The following is a 22,740-nucleotide window of genomic DNA, read 5'->3' as shown; positions in this document are numbered from 1 at the left end:
TTTGCTAAGATAGTCGAAAGTTTACCTGGCTAATGTTTGCAAGTAGAGGCACTGCATTTTGATGGGTAGATCTTCTGAAATGCCCTCCTTCACACTGGGAAGCTGAGAATGGAAGGGTTTGGTAGGATGGTAGCACAAAATATTTGGTTCAGCTGCACTGCTCAAAGACAGCAAGAACAGTGCATTTGCTTTAATCACTTGGTGAGCCTCCATTGTGGGCAAGGCACGAGGTGTCTTCAGCTGCATTGGCTTTCTCCTTGAGAGTTTTACCTGAAAATAACAAAAGGCTCAATTAATTTCATTGAAGTTTTTTGTAAGCAACAATAGAACTAAGTATTCTAGCAAAGAATGTTTTACTCGCATCCTAGGCTAGAAATGCTCAATTTTGAGAAGCTCAACTTTGAACCTACAGGCTGCCGCACCCAGTCATGGGCATGTAGAAGGAGATGACTAGGTCAGCTCGACCAAACATGCACAGCAACCCTAAGTTTGGGTTAGTGATCTCCTTTTAGATCAATAACCATGGCCTGTGGTACATTTTGCCTTGAGAATGCATATCAAAAGCTGGCAAGCTACGGTGGCTGCTCCAAAGAATGTTACATTAGCCCACTCTTGATCTTCGTAACTGAACAAGCAAGAGATTTTGTATATTTATAGTGTGCAATGAGTTCTGCTGTAATGCAAGTTCAGCCCAAAAATCCAATAATTATAATTGCGGTTACCTTTTACTGAACCAAACGTACGAGTTACTTACCTTCGGTAACGATGTATCTGGTAGAGACGATTCTAGCCGCAGATTCCTTCACGTAGAATTGTCCCCAGGCGTGAGACTGGATCCGGAAACTTTTTTGCCACAGCATCCCTGCGCGCTGGGGGCGGGGCGACACCTCGTGACTCTGCCCAGGCGTCGTCCGCGTACCTGACGACAGCGAGGTCACATAAACCCCACCCCGGCGTGCCTACGTCAGTTTTCTTCAGGGAACTATTCGGCACCACAACGCGGGGCCACTAAATAAAAAAACTGTGGGAGCATGGAACAGTTTGCGAAAGAGTATACAAAAAAGAAACCCCATAGAAACAGCGCAACACTGCAGTGTCCCAGGGAAGAGAAAGATAGACAGCAACCTCCATCTCTCTACGGGAGATAGGGAACCTGCATGAATGTCACTACAACACACTTCGAACAAGGAAGGGAAGACAGTCCCAACTGGCAGGAACAACCAACCTCCAGCCACCCTAGCCTAGAGGGCATCCACCCCCACAGAAACAAGGGTAAGGCATGACCAGAGGGCCCCAACCCAGAGGTGGTAGAGGGGCCAAGCCCCTAGCAGCAAGAGGAAGGGGGAAAGGAGAGACGGAAGGCAACCTCCCCGACCCAGAGCAACCCAAGCAGCAGGGCACATGAACACCAGAACCCCACCTTCCCAGAACCAAAGAGGAGGGAAGAGCAGCCACCAGACGGAGCCACCGTCAAGAGCCAAAGGAGGTACCCACAGAGGACATGGCCCCCCACCGGGAGGCGAGTACCAAGGACCAGTCAAGTACCCAGCCAGAACCGAGAGGAAGGGCGGGCCGTGAAGGAATCTGCGGCTGGAATCATCTCTACCAGATACATTATTACCGAAGGTAAGTAACTCGTACATCTGATAGAGACTACTAGCCGCAGATTCCTTCACGTAGAATAGATACCCTAGCAATACCCACGGGCAAGGAGGGTCTGCGAAAGGACCCCACCAGTCTGGACAGGACAGAAGGCCCACAGGGGACCAGACCTGTAGACCACCAAAATAACCCCGTCCCTACCAGGCAAGAGGACCCCCAGAAGTCAGACCAGCAGCCCCAGAAGGGATGTAGGAAGAATAAGGAAGAGGCCCACACACTCACAACAGAGGAACCAAGTGCAAGGCCGGAGAGGCTGACGCACCCCACTCCACCCCCAGGGCAACAGAGCTTCCAGCCAACGCCAGGACAGGCAGAGGAAAAAGAAGAAGCCCAGAGGGCCCAAGGAAACCAAGGAAAGAGGCGAGCCCACCCAAAGGGAAGGCAACAGGCTAGCCAGAATGGTAGCTATAACCATAAGCTGCCAGAAGCATGAAGGACACTGAAATATCCCAGCTCTCAGCACAAGAGCAGGAAAGAGAGGAAATGGCCGAACCCACTAGTACAAGGGCCGCGCACACAACCTCACGAAGCAATAGCAACATACAGAAACGCCATGGAGAACAGGCACTCAAAGGCAACCAGCACTCCCCAGCAGAGCATAGCTACATAACAGCTACCACACCACTACCCCACATAGAGTACAGTAAGTCCCAAAACACGGGAACCCTCTTGGGAAGAACTTCCGCAGCAGAGAAGAAAGTAAAAGCGTCACGGGAAAAAACAGCCAAGCACAAGACTTGAGATCAGCCCAATAAAAACAGAAAACTGTTATAAAACAGGGGTAGACCCAATGTAGTCAAAGGACCTGGGTATTCAGCAGTATAGACAACAATTGGTCCTCGACATAATTTCACTGGTGAAAATAATCATAACATATAATCAATATTATTAACTCCACATCCAGACTGAATCTATAGTCTTACTGACATGGATGATGCTAGCCCACAGCCTCAAAAAACATTTACAGTAGGTGCCAATAAACCAATAAAGCCAAAAAGGGGGTCCAACTGGGGTAATTAATTTAATATATCATGTATTGACAAATGGAAATCAATGTCTCTATATACATATATTTACACAAATCTTAAGGCAAAATACATATTTTCTTCTAAAATAGAGAGAGAGAACGTGCACAGAGAAAGATAAAGTGTGTGCTCAAGTGAATGATCAAGAAGATCAGAAAAACAGTGTAGGTCATTTATATACAAGGAAACATTGAGCCTGTCCTAGGTACTGCTTGTAAAAAATACTTCTTTTTTACTCGCTAAGTGCTATCTACAATTCCTTGGTCCTTAAATTGCACCGTTGGCAATAGGATTGCCAGGGAGAAGGGGATGGAAGGTGGACTGGGGACAGGGGTCAATAGGTACAGGCTCCCAATGGGGAATGTCGTCGACGTTTCGACCCAACCATATAGTGGGTGGTTCAAGTCCTCAACAACGGGTCTTCATCAGGACAGCCTCGGCCCTTAATGTTGAGGAGGCGGTCCAGCAACCCATGCAGTGGCGTCAAGAATTAATCAACCTCCCACTCGCCCTCTGAGGCAGCCGCTCACGGGGAGGAACGAGAAGGGCCCGGAGGGGGACGAGGAGTCCCTACCCCACCTCGACCCAGAGCGGGACGAGGAGAGGTCACCGACCCCTGTGGCGCTGCCCGAAGCAGGCACTGCCGCCTTGGCAGCGTCAGCTCAGCCTTGGACGAGGCCTTCGCCTGCCCAGAGGGCCGAGCGGGGCTCGGAATGCGCCCCGACCCCCGGTGACCTCCCCGCGATACCACAGGGACTCCCGCTGGAGTTTGCGGCGAGGCAGAGACGCCGCGGCCTGAAGGAGGGACCCCAGAGGGGCCGCATCCCAACAGCACCAAATCCTCCACGCCTGGGTCCGAACCAGTCGGTGGCGGAGCCGCCAGCGGCGCAGTCACACGAGGCAAGGGATCCGTTGATGCCCCAGGAGGGGAAGGAGACACCAGCGAGGTCCGCAAAGCTGCCGCGTATGGTTCCATCTGGACTCTCGACGCCCCCTCACTGGGAAAAGGTGGATAGGAGGACGACGCGCGGGGCCTCATCACCCGCGGAGAGCCCACGCCTCCGGAAGGCCGAATACCAGCCCCCAGGGACAAACTGCAACACTTACCCACCGGGGAGCAACGCTCTCGCGACATCGGAGAAGGACGAGGACGACGACCACAGCCGTATCTGAAGACGTCTGCCGAAGCTGATTGAGGGGAGGCGGTCGACCTGGAGAGACACGCAATAGAAGTTTTATTCGGCGCTCCCGCTGCGACTTTGGTTTCAACTGTTGACACGCCTCACAATCAGTGGTGCCGTGATCCTCCCCCAAACACCACATACAAATGAGATGAAGGTCAGTCGCCGACATAAGACGCCCACATGACAAGCAAGTTTTGAAGCCCGAAGGCATGCGCACACTGTTCCACCAGACAGAAGACAATTATGGTGAAGAAAAAAGGGCCCTAAACAGGCCCGCAGCAAGACCGGATCCGGGCTGCATGCGGAAAAGGAAAAAACTGATGTACCCGCGCCGGGGTGGGGTTTATGTTACTTCGCTGATGTCACGTACGCGGACGACGCCTGGGTGGAGTCGCGTGATGTCACCCCGGCCCCGACGCGCAGGGATGCTGTGGCAAAAAAGTTTCCCGATCCAGTCTGACGCCTGGGGATAATTCTACATGAAGGAATCTGCAGCTAGTAGTCTCTATCAGATAAAACTGTATACCACAGTTAAAGGTTCTGGTGACCAACAGACCCCTTCAGGTAGGATAGAACTCGTTCCAAAAGTAAGATAGCAGAATTACAGAATATTTTTCACAGACAAAAAAGGGTGCTTTTACATCGAAAAACATGTAGGTTACAGATAACGCCCATATTAGTGCTAGAAATAGGTTTTTAAGAAAGACACTCTAGCCTAAAGCAAATTAATATTGAAGTTGACTTAGGCCCTAGTAGGAAGCTGGCTATTTATATACCAGTAAGAGGTATTCTGAGCAAAGAGCAAAGAGTCTGGGTATTCCTTATAAGTGGACAGGGGCTTGCTCTAGCAATCCCAAGGTGCTCTCTTAGGAGGTAGTGTGGTCGAGCAGCCTTAGTCTTATCAGATAGGAGTGCATCTGCAATACATGCACAGTCAATAAATGGTACAAACAACTGAATTAGGAGATACACACCAATTTATCAAAATAACACTTATCTTTATATATTATTTGGCACCAGGATTATCAAAATCAGGTAAGCATGTTTTGCAATGGAAAAGTTTTTAGTTTTCAAAAAGCGACACTTGTTGCAATTTCTGAAGCAGTTATATTATCCTATGGAGTTAAGTCATATACTGCAAACAGGTACTTCATAACGACTTATGGGACCAATCTTCAGGGGCTTAAGGTAAGTATGATCCAGGGTCCAAGGCAGCATTAACACGTCATCTAATGCTAGGGGGCACGGGTACTTTCGGGTGTCAGGTTTTTGGTGGTCCGGAGTCCTCACAGATCTTCTGGGGTGCCTGAAGGATGCAGGGGAGCAGCTTTGTTACTCCACTGGAGTTCCTAAGTCTTGGGTGAGGGCTGAAAGTCCACCCAGGGTTTTCGAGTCGTCTTTGGCGCAATTGTTGAGGAGAGCAAGCAGGCCAGCAGGGTTGGTGCCAAGTCAGTTGCTGGTCTTCTGTTCTTGCTTTTGCAAAGGGTCCATGTTCTTCTTTCAGATCAGCAGGATCTGATTTCCTGGTGCCAGAGGCTCCCTTAAATAATAGATTTAGGGTGTTAGGGAAGACCAGAACATGTTCAGGAGCAGCTTAGAGATCTACCATTTGATGGGGTCACTCTTTTTGCCGCCCATGCTGATTCGGTGGTCAGGGGCCTCCTGTCTGTTTGCTTGTCTTCCAAGGTTTTAATCGTCGTGGAGGATTTTTGGTTTTGTGACGGTGCCGTCACTTTCCTCTCTGTACCCGTTGTGGGTTACAGCTTTTCTGAGCTGTGCGGCTGTTTAGCTGTGTTATTTCCTTATTCTGGTTTAGCTGTGTTTACCTTTCTTTTGAGCCTCTGCCCACGACCTTGTCTCAAGAGGAATCCTTCTTTTGTAGGGTTGTGCCTTAGCCTATGTGGGGTATTTGTTGGCGGTTATATTGCTACTCTTCCTTACCTGGGAAGTTTTGCCGCAAGTTGACTCTTCCTACTGTTGTAGGATGTCTCCTCTGGTGAGATCCATGGGGTTGGTATCTTTACGGGGGTTACAATGGGTTATCTACGGGTGGTACATAGTACATCCCCGCCTCAGTAGGAGAATCCTTCCCTCCTGTTTCATTGGGGGTTTATCACGCCTGTTTTTTCCTGGTATGTTCTTGCAGCCTCTCTGTGTCTGTCTTATCGGCCTACAGGTGGACATGCACCCCTGGGAGGCAGGTCCCTCTGTTCCGTTCTGTATTCTGTGAATACTCGCCGTATTGGTGCACACAGGTTGTGCTTTACGTCTTTTCTTGTGGCTCAGGCGCTATCGGGGTTCTTGCCTATGACGAGGGAAGTTCCTGTCAGGTCTCTCTCGGCTGTGTGTTGCCTCCTACCCCACTTCCCTAGGGGGGGTCACCGGTCCCTTACTTCTTTCAGGACAGGGGGTTCGGTTTTTCCGCTCCTGTCCTGTGCATATTTCTTAGTTCTTCATGCAGGACAGGGGGTTCGGTTTTTCCGCTCCTGCCCTGTGCATATTTCTTAGTTCTTCAAGGTGTGGCTCGTGTCTGACTTTCTGCCGCCGAATCTGATCTCCATCCCAGCTGTTTCTCAGGGTGTGGGTTTTTAGTCACCTTTGTAGCACTTGTGTTGAGCTCCCCACCAGCAGTTTTTCTGGGGGTTCGTTCCTACTCCCATTTCTGGCACAGTTGCTTCTTTAGGCAGCATTACTGTGCATTTATGCTTCTTCACATTCTCCTTGTTGGTAGATGGTGTCTGTCTATGGCGGTGTATGCCTTTTGGTGACAAGGCTTCTGTCTGTGCCTTTTCACAATCCTTTACTGGCCGCATCGTGGTCTATGTTCCTGCCTGCCTCACGGGAGACCAGGTTTCTTCCCCCGCGGGGTACTGTTGTTTTTTCTGCGTTCTGTGACTGTTGTGCTGCACACCGGTTCAGTGGCACCGATTGAGCGACTCCCCTGCTTAGGGTTTCGTCACTTCATGTATGTGTGGCAACATTCCTATCTCTTTGTGTATATGTCGTAGGTTTGACACGACACTGGGATGCGCGCATACTAGGTTCTTTTTGCCCTAGTCTCGGGCCTTCTTGCTCACTCTTTCCTTCTGGATAGTGTCCCCTATGTGTTACTGGCTGTGCAGGTTGTCCCCTCACAGTGGAACCTTTGGCATGTTTGGCTGCATGCCTACCTACTGAGCTTTTGCTCGATGGTGACTCTTTTGTCTCTTTTGGAACTAGACTCTTGGATCAGCCCTGCCACTGTTGTCGCATGTCCTCGAGGGTACACATTTGATGGGTGTTTTATCTAACACACAAGGGACTCCTGTTGCGGCTCCAGTTCTTGGCCGGACAGTCTTCTGACTATCTCCTGTATCATTTTGGCATCCGCTGTGGTGTATGTTCAGGCGGTATGCTCTACAGTTATCATGTTACTTACAGAGTTTTCTGGGTCTAATGTCAGTTGCCCTGACATTGCGGTTCCCACTGTGTTTCATCCACCTTTTGAGGAATATGTTCTCCTGGAACTTGGTGGGTGTTTCAAAGACCCTCCTCCGATGGGTATGGCTTTGGTATCTATTCTAAGTTAAGGAATCTACGGCTAAATGTCTCTATCATATGGAAGAGTTACTAACCGTCGATAACGATATATCAGGTAGAGACACAGTCTTGCCGCAGATTCCTTAACGCCTGCCCATCCTTCCCGCTCTGCGAAGGACTTTTCATATGGTGTTTTTCCACCTAGCCCTACCGTTTCTGGTGGCCTTGGTCTTCCGGAGGTGTGCTCTTGCACCTCACACTGGGGTAGGGTGTGTTGTTCTTCGTGGGAACCTTTGGCCTCCTCTCCGTCCTAGTGTTTGGTTGGTGGTGTGTTTTCACACCTTCCTTTGGCACAGGGGGAGTTGTTCAGCTTTCAAGTCCTTTGGCTCTCCACTCCGTTCACGTTTTTAGGTGGTTGAGGTATATACTTTTCACGGCCTTCTCATGTTGCTCCACCTTTGTTCCTCACACGTGGAGCTCTGCTTTTAATTCCCACCCACCGCCCATGCCTGTGCCGCCTCCTTTCTATGGCAGTCGGTTAGGTTGGGTTCTCTTTGGTGCTGCAGTCCTTTAATCTCTGGAGGGTGTGTGAAGTGAACTTTCTGGTGGTCGTTCACTTCTAGTCACTTGTCTTGCAACATGTTGCTTCAATATGGTGGTTCTTTTAATTATCCTCCTGTGGTGACAAGCTGTCATATATTTTGTGTCGCCGCCTTTACCCCACGAGGTGGGGCCCTCCCAGTAACTCACCCCATTTTAGAAATACCGACTAGGAGCCAGAATAAAGTGATTTTGCCCACTAGTTAGGTATTTTTACTCACTCCACAACATCACTGCACTACACATAGTTCCTCACTAAAGTGCTCCTATGTAACATCGCAAGTCGTAGCACGCCACAATCCGCAGCGGATTGAGATGGCCCCTATGATGAAGCATGTCACCAAGGGGAAACCCTGGTGAGTGAGGGAACTCAAGAAAGAAAATCTTTCCTTTCCTGCTGATTTTCCGACTCCGATTGAGTGAACATCCTTCCTTTTTTTTGCTAGATTCCTTATCTGACATCTCGGATTTTGTAGGTCTTTGATAAATATTGAAACATCCGTTTGTGAATTTCTTATGTACCTTCCTAAGTATGCACGAGTGACTGTGCAAAAAGGTTCTTGATCTGTTACCACAATTCCTTGGGGAGTCATGTTTGTCATGTTCTGAGGTTGCCCAAACTATTTGTCACATTACTAGGTTTAGGGGTACTCATGGTGGAACACTATATGGACTATATGCCAACAATTCTGGGGTGGGGTGCATATAATCATTCTGGCACCATCCCAATTTTTATATTGTCCAACAAACAATTCCTACTGGGAAAGTGGTAACCATACGACAAGGGCAGCCCCATACACACACCCTCTGAGACTAGAGTTGCTTCAGTATGCTCTCTGACATGGTCAGGGCACTCTTGGGATTCCATCTGGAGACTTACCACTGTATTAAAACTGCAGGTGCACTAGGGGGGATTATTGTTGGGACAAATAGAGTTTCCATTTCGATGTCTATTGGTTTTGCAATAGAAGCACCAGGCATCCTTGAGATCCCAGTTCTTACCAAGGTACACACCCTTGGTCCCCTTGTCTCGGACCCACCCTCCTTTACAGGTTTTCGGGGGCCTTTAGAAGATTGTTTGTTTTTATCTTTAGAATGGTCACCATCTTTCCCCTGGGGGCTTAGTAACCCCTTCCTTTTGGTCACTCCCACCATGAGTTGTCTTGGTTACCTTAGTCTTCGATCACTGGTCTGCCGTATTTCCCAATTCTTGGGGAGAAAATGGACCTAGGTCTACCAGGTACTGATGCAACTTTTCAGGAAGAAGTTATTTAACAGATGCGCTTTCATAATAAGATTATAAAGCTCATCATAGTGCTGCAACGTATTACCTTTTAACCAGCCACCTAGTGTTTTGACTGAGAAGTCCACAAAATCTACTCGGGTCTTTCCTACAGCCCTCATTATGAGGTTTGCAGTGAAACAATGTGGTATAAACACAGGTAATGCATAATAGCAGGGAACTGAGTTTTTCCACGTGTGGTATAACTACATCATGATCAGTTCTGAAGGTCAAAATGAGATTTAATGCAATAGTTTTTATCGTTTCGCCTGTCTGAACGGCAAAACTCGAAAGAATTGTGCTTCTCACCTCCCTCCTCCATCAAAAATGTAATCAAGTATTACCTGCAGAAATTTATACAGTGAAACTTGCATGATCAGTGCAATTTATTTGTACAAATTGTAAACCTTACTCAAGTGAAAACTCTTGCTTGTGCCCTGTAGGAAAGTGTCCTTTTTTGACATGGTCACCCCCACGTTTCCACTGGTATTCTGGCAAAACGTGCACTGGGTTCCAGCTATCTAGATCCCCAGTGCCAGATCTCTATCCCTAAAACTGTACAATTGTTATCCCAATTGGCAATACACTTGACACCCCTGTAAGCCCCTAGAAAATGGTATCCCAGGTACCTAGGGCAGGGCTACTGAAGAGGATCCCTAAGTGTGACCTGTATTGTGCCACCCTAACTCATGCAGACAGCAATTGCAGGCTGCGTGTCTTGGTGTAGACAAAAGTGAAAAAACGACATGACACACATCCCTGTGTGCCATGCATGCACACACCGGATGCAGTACAGGTAAGTCAGCCCTACAGCAGGCCTTTCAGCCTTAAGGCTGGGTACACTAATCTACAAGTGTGGACATATCTGCATGAGCAGATATGCCCCTGTGCTGGTCAGTTCAATTACTGCCAGTACAAGTGACAAGGGTAGTTATTTTAAATACAAGTGCTGTACACTGGTGAAAAACGAGTTCCCTAGCTACATTATGGCTTCAATGAAAACATTAAACAGCATGAATTAATAAACCTAGACTGCTTTCAGTGATGGATGTATTAATATAAGCACCCAGAGGGCACCTTAGAGATGAGCCTGGAAACCTACCAACTACTAGTGTGCTGCCTGACTGGTTCTGACCAGCCTGCCACCACAGACTAGTTTCTGATCCCAGGGGTGAGGGTCCACTTTTGAGGCTTGTGGGACCCCTTAAAGTTTCAAACACCTTTTTAACCAGCCCTGAAACATGGGTGTGCAAGTATTTTTGAAAAAAAAACAGTTAATATAATGTCTTCTTAATGGACGAGATTCACTAAGATACATTAAGCGTGCCAGGTATTAATGCAACGGTGTGTTATGCTTCTTTATATAAAATAGTCATATTCATATTGTACTATTATCCCTACCCGCAATTGAAATGACAACAATACTTTGGGTTCAATACCACATGACTCCGCCCTGACATTGTCCGCGGATGTGACGTCAGCGAGGTCACATAAGTCCCACCCCGGCGTGCTGACGTCAGTTTTCTTCTGAGAACTTTTCTGCACCACAACGCGGAGCCATCACAAACAAAACTGTGAGAATATGGGAACAGTGTGCGAAAAAATCCGGAAGAGACAAAGGGAAGAAGCAAATGGTGAGGAACAGCAACATTTGGGAAAGTGCCAGGCACTGTGTTACTGAAAGTCATGTAAGGTAAAGAGCAGAGCACCGCGCTGAGAAGCAACCTTGCAAAGCGGAGGCAATATCCTCCCTGGAGGCAGAAAAGCATGTGAAAAATGTCATAGCAGAAAGTTTGCAAACACAATCTATAACAGTGAAGGGCAACAGTCTGGAATAGATGAGTAACGACAAATTACCCCAAGACAACACCATCAAGGAGGGTCGCATCCCCTGTAAAGAGCTAAGGGCTGAGTCACAGCTAAGAGACACCTACTCCGAGGACTGCAGAGGAGCCAGAAACCCCAAGCAATGAAAAAAGGGAGAAGATTATGAGTAGGCCCCACACTGGAATAACCAAGGTGTAGGGATGCGGAAGTACACATGAACCTACCGTCCAATTACCAGAAAGGAAGGAGTGGAACAAATAAATAGAACGAAGCATCCCATCAGGGAGGAAGTGAAAAAGGGCACTCGCAGAAGATAAAACCACCCGGAGGGAGGCGAGTGTAGAAAAACAAGCTGAAGGTCCTCGCAGAACGGGGAGGAAGGGCGGGTCGTGAAGGAATCTGCGGCTAGAATCGTCTCTACCAGATACATCGTTACCAAAGATAAGTAACTTGTACATCTGATAGAGACTACTAGCCGCAGATTCCTTAACGTAGAATAGATACCCTAGCCATATCCGAGGGGAGGAGGGTCTGCAAGAGAAAACTCACCAGCTTGGAAGAACACAGGGCCCCAACAGGGAATGTGTCATTGGGACAGGAAGGACGACCCAGTCCCCACCAAGCAGAAGAAAGCAAGAACCAGGAGAAGGGAAGGCCAGGATACTACAAGCCTACCCGAGGGGCAATGGGCATACGCCAGAAAACCCGGAGGGACAGACGGCACCAAGAGAGTACTAAAGGAAGAAAAGAACCACCCGCAAAATCAAAGGAGAAGAGGTGGAAATGGAGGCAGAGCCCGCCTCAGGAGAACACACCCAGCGAAGGGGACAGCTGAACGGGCATCAGCCTCTAGGCAGGGGACAAGGCAGGAACGGCCCACGGCCGAGAAGCACATACGTGAGAAGGAAGACAGTCGCGTAAAGCTCCAGCAGAGCAAGGGACAGGAGCACAAGGGTACACGCCGAGGCCCTCGGAGGTGGACCATAACGACCAGGAGTGCGCAGCAGGCAGCTGGTAAACACTACGAAGTAGTGTGCCCAGAACAGCGACCCTCCCGGAAGCGAGAATATGTAGTACAGACCTAAAGCCATCAACCAGAACACAGGAGAACACCAGAAATATCCTAGCCCCCCGGAACACCAGGCAGAGGACCAGGCCGAAACATCGGATAATAAGGTGGAAACACCACAACACGACGCCGTAGACGGCATGACAAAAGTCAGTCTGGCGATCCAGAGGCTTAAGAGGGAAGGCAAAACGCACAGAAGCAGATATACCGCAGGAACAAAGGGCAAAACGTACGACAGGCAAGCCCTGTAGAAGGAGGATAGAAACACCATCGGACACTGAGTAGGACAGAACCTAAGGCGGAAGAAAAAAGGGACCGCACCAAGCAGTATACAGTGACGCCAGGAAACGCGAGGAACCCGAGAAGGTATCCACACCCGCCCAGCTTAGGAAAGAGCTATACAATAGCCAACAAGTACCTCATCTAGGGTATAACATGCCCCAAAACAAAACAGGGGAACCCCTGTTAGGGAAACCAGCAGCAGAGGTCAAGAACATAAAAGACCTGAGGGTATCACCGCAGGCGGCTTACCAATCAGCCAAAAATAAATAAATACACAGTTGGTCCAACCTGAGGACCTATACGGTTTGACTAACAGCCAAAAAACACACACTACAACAACTGAAGGGCTGTACCAGCAGCCAAAAGTACAGAGGGGCCAACTGAAGGCATTCTAAGTCACACACAGCACACAGACGGGCCAACAGAATCACTAGGCCCAGAGAGAAAGGTGGGATAAACGCCTCCCATAAGACACCTGAGGACCGACAAGCAGAAGCTCACGTTGGGGGAGGAGGACGGAGCCCCGCAAGGAGTCGTTGAATAGCGGAGTCCGCGTGGGTAAAAGAATCCCATCAAAAGGCAGGTCAACAAGACGCTCCCAAATATTCTCCGGAAAGACTCGGATGTATGACGTTACAACGCATACTTTTACTCCGCATACCATTACAACGCGGTATTTACAACGCATACCGTTACAACGCATAGCGCTTCGGGGTGCTGGATAGTGGTAAGTATAATTTACTATTCTAACTCCAGTCCCCGTGGACCCTAGGGAAGGTGTTGGATAGTAAATTAAACTTACCTCTTATCCTAGAGCGCCCCCCAGCGCAATGCGTTGTAACGGTATGCGTTGTAATGCCTGCGTTGTAGTGGTAGTGCGGAGTAAAAATTGCGTTGTAACAGGTGTATACCAAAGACTCTATCCCGCAACCAAGCATGGCGGCGGAGGGCCACGGAACTCGCCAATGCGCGGGCAAGCGAATCAGAGACATCCAAGGCCGAATGTAGAATAAATGCAGCTAACTCCTGACCATCCAGCACATGGTGCCGCAGATCAGCACGGACACCTTCCACGAAATTCCATAGGCCAGAGGTAGCCCTGGCCAACACACAAAGTGTGTTGAGCGCGCGCAGAGCAGCACTAGTGGAAGCGAAAATGTTACACTCCTAGGAGTCCAACCACCGGGCCTCCCGTGACAGAGGGAGAAACACTGAAGGCAAGGAAGGAAAAGCAGTCTGCAGGACAGGGCCCTGGGCAGATGGGTGGAAAAAAATACAGACTGGATCATGCAGGGCAGGGCGGTGGAGGTGCAGCTGAGGCACAGGATCCCCGTAGCTGGACGCCCCAGAAGAGAGTTGTGGAGTGAAGCTTCAAATGGTAGAAGCAGCTCCCCTCCACCAGAGCCCTGGTGGATAACCTCCAACAAGTGGTCCGTTGGAAGTGGAGAGACCGAGTTGCCCATTTGCAAAATGCCTGTGGCTGTGAAAATGGCCCGGACAAAGGCTACACTCGCCTCCATAGGGTGTTTTGGGGAGAGAGCAGCTCTTACGGGGGCAAAGGCTGCAAACTAAGTCGCCCGTCCCCATGCCCTGCTGGAGGAAGAAACGACCAACCCCTGTAGGATGGAAGACCCATGGATGAGTGAGGAGCCTGAGGGGTCTCTGGAGAAGGCGGAGAAGCCTGCAGGGCAATCAACTGTGAGGTGCTGAAAAGTGGATCCGGGGGCTGTGGACGCGGAGATGGAGTTGAACCCGCCCTGGAATCCGCCGGGGAAAAGGCAACGACGCGAAGTCCAGTCTCCGGTGAAGAGGAGACAAGGAGACAACAATCCTCCGGAGAGGAAGGAACATTCCGAGAAGAGTCTATCTGACGTTGGACGGCGCCGGGGAGTCCGCCATGGGCACCAGTGCGCCCTCGATCGGCGCCGAAGTGTCCACCAGGCGTGCAGAGTCAGCCTCCACCACCACGTGCCTCATAGGAGCATGGGGCGGGGTCAGAGCCGAAGCAGCCAATGAACGTCGCCGGCTCGATCTCTGACGAGGCAGTCGCCTGTGCAGAGGACCGAGAGGGACTCAGGGAGGAGCCCCGGGTCCAGGCCTCCACCCGCGGCGCCGCCAAGGCCAGGGAGGAAAGGCGTTGGCTTGGCCTCCGGTAAACCAGCCGCCTGCCCAGAGGACGTAGGGGGACGAGCCGTGAGTCCCGGCGACCTCCTGCGACACCACAGGTAACCCCGTGGGATTTTGCAGCGTGGCAGGGGCAACATGGGTCGAAGAGGTTAATCCCGTAGGGCTGCACCTCGAGAACAACACTCCTCCCATACCTGGAGCAGAACTCGTCTGCCACGGGGGCGAATCCGACGATGAGTCGTGGGAAGGCCCCACGCATGTCGAGGGATCCGCAAACATCTCAGGAAGAGGAGGGGGGGCCTAAAGAAGCCTGCAGAGCCGTAGCGTAGGCCTTCATTTGGGCCCTCGTCACCCTAAGGCAAGGAAACCTGTGGATAGGGTGGCGACGGGCGAGGGCGCATGTCCAGAGAGGAACCCGCACCCTCTGCAGAACAAGGACAGGGCCTAGGTGACAAGCTGCAGGACTTACCGGCGGGCGAGCGACGATCGTGGGGCCTCGGTGAAGGACGATGCCGCAGCCGGAATCGGCAGCTTTTGGACCTTTCCAAGGTAGGGGACGAACGCTGTGACGAGACCAATCTGGACAGACGGGCCGAAAGCAATTTCATCCGGCGCCCCCGCCCGGACTTCGGCTTGAGATGCTGACAAGCGTCACAATCCGTAGAATCATGGTGCTCGCCCAGACACCACATACAAATAAGATGAGGGTCCGTCGCCGACATCAGACGCGTACAAGAAGCACACTCCTTGAAACCCGAAGGCATTGCACACTGTTCCAAACTCAAAGGCGTTAAAAGAGGCCTGAAAACAAGTCAAGGGAACTCACTCTGGATCCGCGTTGTACGCGGAAAAGAAGGAAACCGACGTCAGCGCGCCGGTGTGGGACTATTGAGACCTCGCGGACGTCAGGGCGGATTCACGTGGTGCCATCCCACGGCACGCAGAGATGCTGTGGCAAAAAAAATTCCGGATTCAGTCTCATGTCTGGGGATAATTCTACGTTAAGGATTCTGCGGCTAGTAGTCTCTATCAGATACATATACTTATATTAATTTCTATGTGTCCAGCATCCAATTAAAACCCAACTCTGCATGGAGTTAAGACACAGTAGGGCAATCTTTGGGCAAGCTATCTTGTCCATGTAAAACCAAGGGTTGCACAACTGACTGGTCTTCTCAGTGCTATCCACAATACTTTGAGCAGTTGTTTAAGCATGTGGCGTCAGACGACTGTTTCCGTTGTTGGCGTTGTGGTCGTCGGAACGACGTTGCGGTGCCCACTTTGACACCGCCACTGCTCGCTGAAGTTAGTTCTGACACGACTTTCCACGGCAGAAGTGCAAAGTCATGCAAGACACTGACCACTGGTGCACATAACTGGGGCACTGGAATGGAGTCCCTATCCCTAGAAGTCAGTTCGCAGAACAGAAAGGATGGGTAGGGCGGTAAAGAATCTATAATGACATATGTCTCTTACAGATACATTGTTACCAAAGGTAAGTACCTTGTTCATCTGAAAGAGCCTGTTAGTTATAGATTCCTTACCTTATAATAGATACCCAAGCAATGCCAACCCAGGAGGTGGGTCAGCAAACTGAGTTCACACAAGAAAGTCTTGGAGAACAGAACAGCTAAAATAGCAGTCTCTCCGGACTTGGCTGTCTAGGCAATAAAGTTTGGTGAACGGTGCAGGGATGCCTGTGTGTCCACCTGACAGATGTCAATGATTGGGACTCCATGTCCCAAGGAAGTAGTATTTGCTGTAGCCCTCGTGGGGTGAGCACGCACTCCCACTGGAAATTTCTTTTTCCACTAAGGAGTAGCAGATTTTAATGCATAGGACAAATCATCGAGAGGTGGTGCGTTTTGGTGCCCACATAGCCAACAAAGAGTTGATTGTCCACCCTGAAATCTTTTGTGAGGTCTATATAGAAAGACAGCACACGTTTTGGGTACAGAGCGTGGAGTCTCACCTCCTCTTTGGAAGGGTGCGGAGGTGGGAAAAAGGTGGGCAAAGTGATGGTCTGCCCTATGTAAAAAAGAAGAAGCCACTATGGAAAGAAAAGAGGGCCTTGTGCTTAGGGCTACTTTGTCAGGATGAACAGCAGGAAAAGGAGGTTTTGAGCATAGAGCTTGAAGTTCACTCACTCTGCAAGCAGAGGTGATAAAGACAAGTAAAGCAGTCTTCAGAGTAAGGAGTCTGATAGGGTAGTTATGTAGAGGTTCATAGGGAGCACACTTGAGGAATTTCAAGACAAGATTCAAGTCCCACTGGGGCATTATGAAAGGAGAAGTAGGAAAGAGATGAGTAATGCCCATTAGAAATCTATTTACAATAGGGTACTTGAAAAGAGAAGACTGATCAGGAAGGCAAAGAAAGGCAGATATGGCCGAGAGGTAGCCTTTATGAGTGCCCAGAGCAGAGCCATGCTGGGCTAAAGAGAGGATGAACCAGAGTACCCCCGAAAGGGGGGCAGAAAGGGAATCCACAGCCTTTGCTGTGCACCATGCCACAAACTTGTTCCATCTACAGGCATATGCAGACTTGGTTGAGGGACGCCGGGCTGCCAAAATGACATTACAGACTTCAGGTGGAAGGTCAAAAGCTGTCAACTGCCACCGCTCAATCTCCATGCAAGGAGGTGGAGGCTGGAAATGTTCGGGTGGAGGACTGTCCCCTGCTGCTGTGACAGAAGAGGCAGTCTGATCGGAGGATCAATGGCCATGCTCAAGAGCTCGGGCTACCAGACTCTTCGTGCCCAGTCCGGAGCCACAAGAATGCCTTGGGAACTGTCGCTCTTGATCTTCAGCACTCAGGTCAGAAGTGGTACCAGCGGAAAGGCACTTGCAGGGATTAAAAATAACTTGTAATGGATTACACATGCAGGCATTAGCAGCAATGTATTTGCTGGTGTTGAAGATGACATATTCCAGTCAACCAACATGTTTCTCAGCAATCATTAAGATTGCCCGAGGGAACTGCAGCACTCTGCTCACCCTGGATGCTGCACCTTGTTCATAGGATTGTTTCAGCATGCCTGTGATTAACTTCAAAGACTGAAAAGAAGATAGGTGTTGCAGTGTTCAACCGCACACATACATATAGTAAACAAGTCATATGTGCCCCAGTGCATCTCTGTGTACCTAGACATTAGTATGAATACTGCTTAACAGTTTTAAGATATACGCTTAGTATTCCTGTGATACAGGTGCACATCGCCTGATGTCCTAATGACATTGAGAGAGCTGCATCACCGTTTTAAACATACTGTTTTGGTTTAGGCGTAAACACTAGGCACTTTTTAGATCGCGCTTTCTAGACTTGTTGTATATACTTTGTAAATACTTGGTTCCGTATTCCACAGAACTCGCGTCAACATTTTCCTCAGATTATCTTAAAATGACCCCTTCAGTCTCTTCAAGAATCATGTTTTTACAGTCCACTTCATACTCCTTAGCCCACCTTAAAGTACCTGTCTCGCTTTCTTTTACTTACCTCTCTCCTCACCAGTTCCTTCTGACAATTGGCTGACTGGGAGTATATGACACGTATTGTCATGTAATGGATACATTGCAGTTCAATCACAATTGGCACTTTTAGAAAAGTGAATTGATATTGAGCTGTTAAGTTTTGATAATATTTTGCTGCATATACATTTTCAACCCCTAAATGAATTGCTGGTGACTGTCTGAGCCTTGTGTGGAAATCAGTTCTTAGCAGTTCCACACTGATTTTACCTTCTGGTCTGTGATTTTTAAACAGGGCAACAATCCACATCAATACACTCCACACCATGCCACATAATTCTGATCAGCATAATTTAATTTCAACGTCACAGTTCCACACCACAAAATTCAACACACATTTCCATTCCACATCACATAATTTGACAATAAACCACACCATTCAACTCCACAACACAATTACACAACACACCATATACATCCAAACCACACCACAGAATGCCACATGTCACAAAATTCAACAGCACACCACATAATTCAACTACACTACAGACCACTCCACAACACAAATTACCATACACCATAATTACACTTAATGACACACACCCCCACTCCATATACTTCCAGTACACTCAAACTCACATAATTACTATCTATATAATTCCACTGCACATCATGCCACATAATTACACTACACAAATCCCCACCACCCAATTCCATGCCACACAATTCCACAACTAACAATTCTAATACAACCCACAATTCTACTCCACACCACATACATCAAAGTGAGAAAGCAGGAACCAGCAACAGTGAGACAAAGGGACATGGAGCATCTGGTGATGGTTAAAAGAAGTGGACTCAAGCCCATGAAGCCTTGGTATACGGCTGCCAACATTCAATAGTGTCAGCTGCAGGCTCCTGAGCAAAACTTTGGACAGCAGTTATTATTTTACATTAAACACTATAGGTTTAGTTAAAGGGATATTCAGTTTGTGAAGATTCCTTCATATATTAATGGTTGGTTTTACTCAATGAAATTCAATATATCCTGTCACTTTCAAGATTTACTAGTTTTCAACATAGCTGTCTCTCAGATATTTGTGCCTGGTGCTAATGTAGGCATTTTTATGTCTCTCACTCCCAAACTGCTCAAATGAAAATCTACTAAGCCTGACAAAACAGGATCCCTCATTTAGCTCTTTCGCATCTAGTGAAGTTGAAAAAAATCTAATTGCCATCAGAAATGTATAAACTACAGGGACTTAGCATATGGATTTGAATTAATTTAATAAAATGTTGCTAATCCTGTAATTCTTGTGTGTATACTTTACATAGCTTGCTTTAAAAATATATTTCTTACGGTACTGATCATAACTGGGCAGTGCAGAATTTATTTGATACTCACAGACCTTAAGATAATATCAAAGAGAGAATAATGAAGCACATAGGACCTAAGATCGAGGATCTCAGATCACTGCTTTGACCGATTCTTCACCATAGCTAGCCATAAAACCAATGTACCAAAGTGGCATTACTTCTGAGGAGCACTACCAGAAACAGCAAATTTGAGCCTTTCATAGGTATGACAACCGTACCAACAGTCAAATGTGACATCTCCATCTTTGTAATAGACATGCCAATTTCACATACATTGATGTGGGAATCTTCAACAGTTCATCACTTACTTTGCAAAATAAACTAAAGAAAATATACCTTCTCTCTGGCTGCAGCTTGCTTTTCACGGAGATACTTTTCTCTGCATCGATCACACACCAAGTACCAGGTACTTCCTCCAATGCCACCATCCCCGCAGTTACCAGCCCATCCGCCACAGAAGTGTCCAATGCTGTTATAGCCCTGGCCACCAGCATACCGTCCACAGCCTTCAAATAGTCAAATTGTGCATAAAACATTATAAATACATACAAAATAACATGTATTCGAATGGTAGGAACAATGTGGTTTCAATTTAGTATCAACATTAAATAAAGAGAGACATTTTACAGAAGAAGAAATTACTGGTTAATTCAACCTATTCTTTTTGATCAGAGTGAAATGTGATGCTCCAATTACTACCCACTATGTTTGAGCTCAGTCTAACTAAAGGACAAGTCACATACCTTCAGTAACGCCTTAGAGTCGCAGATTCCTTACCTTCGAGTTTCCCAGGAGTCAGACAGGATCGGCAAAATTTTCTCTGAACAATAGCCAAACGTGCCAGTAGGTGTTGGCTACGCATGACGGCATCATAGTAACGTCCACGTCACCTATATACACACCACCTCGGTGAGCTGATGGCAGTTACATTTCACGACTTTCCACACCAGAAGTGTGGAGCCATGAAGTGCACTGACATTAGTGTATTTTGAACAACTAGGGCCTTTAAAGGGACCAGCCCTGGCCCTAAAAACCTGTATGCAGAGCAAGGAGGATGGGTGGGTCCATAAGGAATCTGCGGCTAGATTATGTCTCTACCAGATAAGACGTTACCGAAGGTAAGTTACTTGTCCATCTGATAGAGACATCTAGCTATAGATTTGTTACCTATGAATAGACACCCAAGCAATACCATACCCGGAGACGGGAGTACGGACAGGTTTAGACCAGGAAAGTCCTGCAGGACAGAGCGCTCAAAAAGGCCGTCCCAGTGGATTGGACTGTCCAGGCAGTAGTGCATGGTAAACGTGTGCAGTGATGCCCACATTGCTGCCTGACAAATATCAAGTATTGGAACTCCACACTGCATAACCGTGGTAGAAGCTTTTGCTCTGGTAGAATGAGCTCTTAACCCCTTCACTGCGGCGGCAATTCTGCCGCAGTGCTAGGGGGTGGGGGGGGGGGGGGGGGGGGGGTGGGGGGGGGGGGGGGGGGGGGGCGGGCGCGCGGCTCACCTGCGCTTGTGACGGAACCGCTCCATCACGCGCCTCGGGTGAGCTGTGCTAGTGACGGAACGGTTCCGTCACGAACGCGCCCGCTCAATAGAACGCGCCGCGCAGGCGCGGCGAGCGGGCCGTGACGGAACCGTTACGTCACTAGCACAGCTCACCCGAGGCGCGTGACGGAACGGTTCTGTCATAAGCGCCGAACGGGTTAAGCCCTCAGGAGACTGCTTCTGCACCACCAGAGTGTAGCGAATCATGATGCAGAGGACAACCCATCTTGAGAGACTCCTCTTCTGCACTGCATAACCTTTCTTAGCTCTCACGTACCCCTCGAACAGTTTGTCATCCACACGGAATTCTTTAGTGTAGTCAAGGTAGAAGGACATTGCTCTTTGTGAATCCAGGCAGTGGAGTTGCTCCTCTACTTTAGAGGGACGGAGAAGAGCGCAGAAAGGGGGCAAGGTGAGAGGTTGCACCACATGGAAAGGTGTTAGCACTTTCAGTAACAAAGAGACCCTAGTGCGTAGCACAAACTAATCAGTAAAGAGGGTCAGGTAAGGAGACCTGTATGACAGAGCCTGGAATTGCTCTCCCTCCTGGAAGAAACTAAATACAGAGATGCCTATGGTATTCCTTTTTTTAATCTTTCTAGTTATAGGACTGATACCGAAAAATTATCTATCCTATGTATTTTCAATACTTATTGATTAAATCATCAGTACTACTTCAAATTCATTCATCTAATAGCTAGCAAAAAATACTTTAATGAATCCATACAGACAAAATAAGTCGGTTTGCATAAAGTATAATAACCTATTATTTTTCTTTTACTTATTCAACTTTCTTCATTTTGTACATATATACACATTATTATACATTTGACATATGTCTTCTCACAATATTTACAATATGACAACAAATATAACTGTGAACCAAACAAAAACAGTTTCTCATGAACCCTTTAAATGGTTCAAATGCCCAACGATTTAAACTAGGAAATCTTATATTTCTTCTATAACACAAATTCCTTTATCTAGATCACCATATTCAAACATGAAACCTCGGAAACTAAAATCACTTTACGCTTCATTTTTTCAAGGTCCTCATCAAAAACACTTTTTAGAACAGTATTACAACATTTCTTTGGTGTCAGAATGCAAGAAAGTCGACACGTTTCAGCTTGTCAATTATTTAAGGCCTCATGGGCAAGACCAACTCCTCATCCACTAACACCAAACAGAGACCTGACACCAACCACCTAAAATGCATCCTGCTCAACACCCGCTCGGTCCACAGACACGCCATCGACCTCTGGAATCTACTAGACACCATCTCTCCGGACGTCGCCTTCCTAATAGAAACATGGATGAACGCATCCTCAGCCCCAGACATCACCATTGCCATCCCGGAAGGCTACAAGATCATCCGTAAGGACCGCACCAAGCAATCAGGAGGAGGCATCGCCATCGTCCATAAGAATTCCATCCGCATTTCAACCAGCTCAGACGCCAACCTCGCTAGCGCCGAACACCTTCACTTCCAGATCCACACCGACCCCAAGACCACACTCCGAGGCACCCTCGTCTACAGGCCACCAGGACCCCGTGCACAATTCAGTGAAGACATCACTGACTTTATCACCCCACACGCCCTCCCTTCCGAGGACTACATTCTATTAGGAGACCTCAATTTTCACCTGGAAAAGAGCAACGACAGCAACGCCACCACCCTTCTGGACAATCTCGCCAATCTCGGACTCAAACAACTTGTTAATACCCCCACTCACTACGCAGGTCACACACTCGACCCCATCT

The 22,740-nt window shown here is 48.4% G+C and overlaps 1 protein-coding gene across 12 annotated transcripts in view; it reads right to left on the bottom strand.

Annotated features, from left to right (window-relative positions):
- The window catches only part of MYCBP2 (MYC binding protein 2), a 2,065,574-nt gene that overhangs the window by 626,963 nt on the left and 1,415,871 nt on the right, over positions 1-22,740 (bottom strand). For all 12 annotated transcript variants that reach the window (XM_086934832.1, XM_086934837.1, XM_086934835.1 and 9 more), the window contains 2 exons: positions 19,758-19,927; positions 26-270 (listed from right to left, as the gene is read on the bottom strand). In XM_086934832.1, the coding sequence (XP_086790958.1) occupies positions 26-270; positions 19,758-19,927 (415 nt within the window). The remainder of the gene's footprint in view (positions 1-25; positions 271-19,757; positions 19,928-22,740) is intronic.

The sequence above is a fragment of the Lissotriton vulgaris genome, chromosome 8, assembly GCF_964263255.1.
Source record: "Lissotriton vulgaris chromosome 8, aLisVul1.2, whole genome shotgun sequence".
Lineage (NCBI taxonomy): Eukaryota > Metazoa > Chordata > Amphibia > Caudata > Salamandridae > Lissotriton > Lissotriton vulgaris.
Note: the sequence above shows the minus strand (reverse complement) of the source record. Positions and strands in the feature narration are given on the sequence as shown.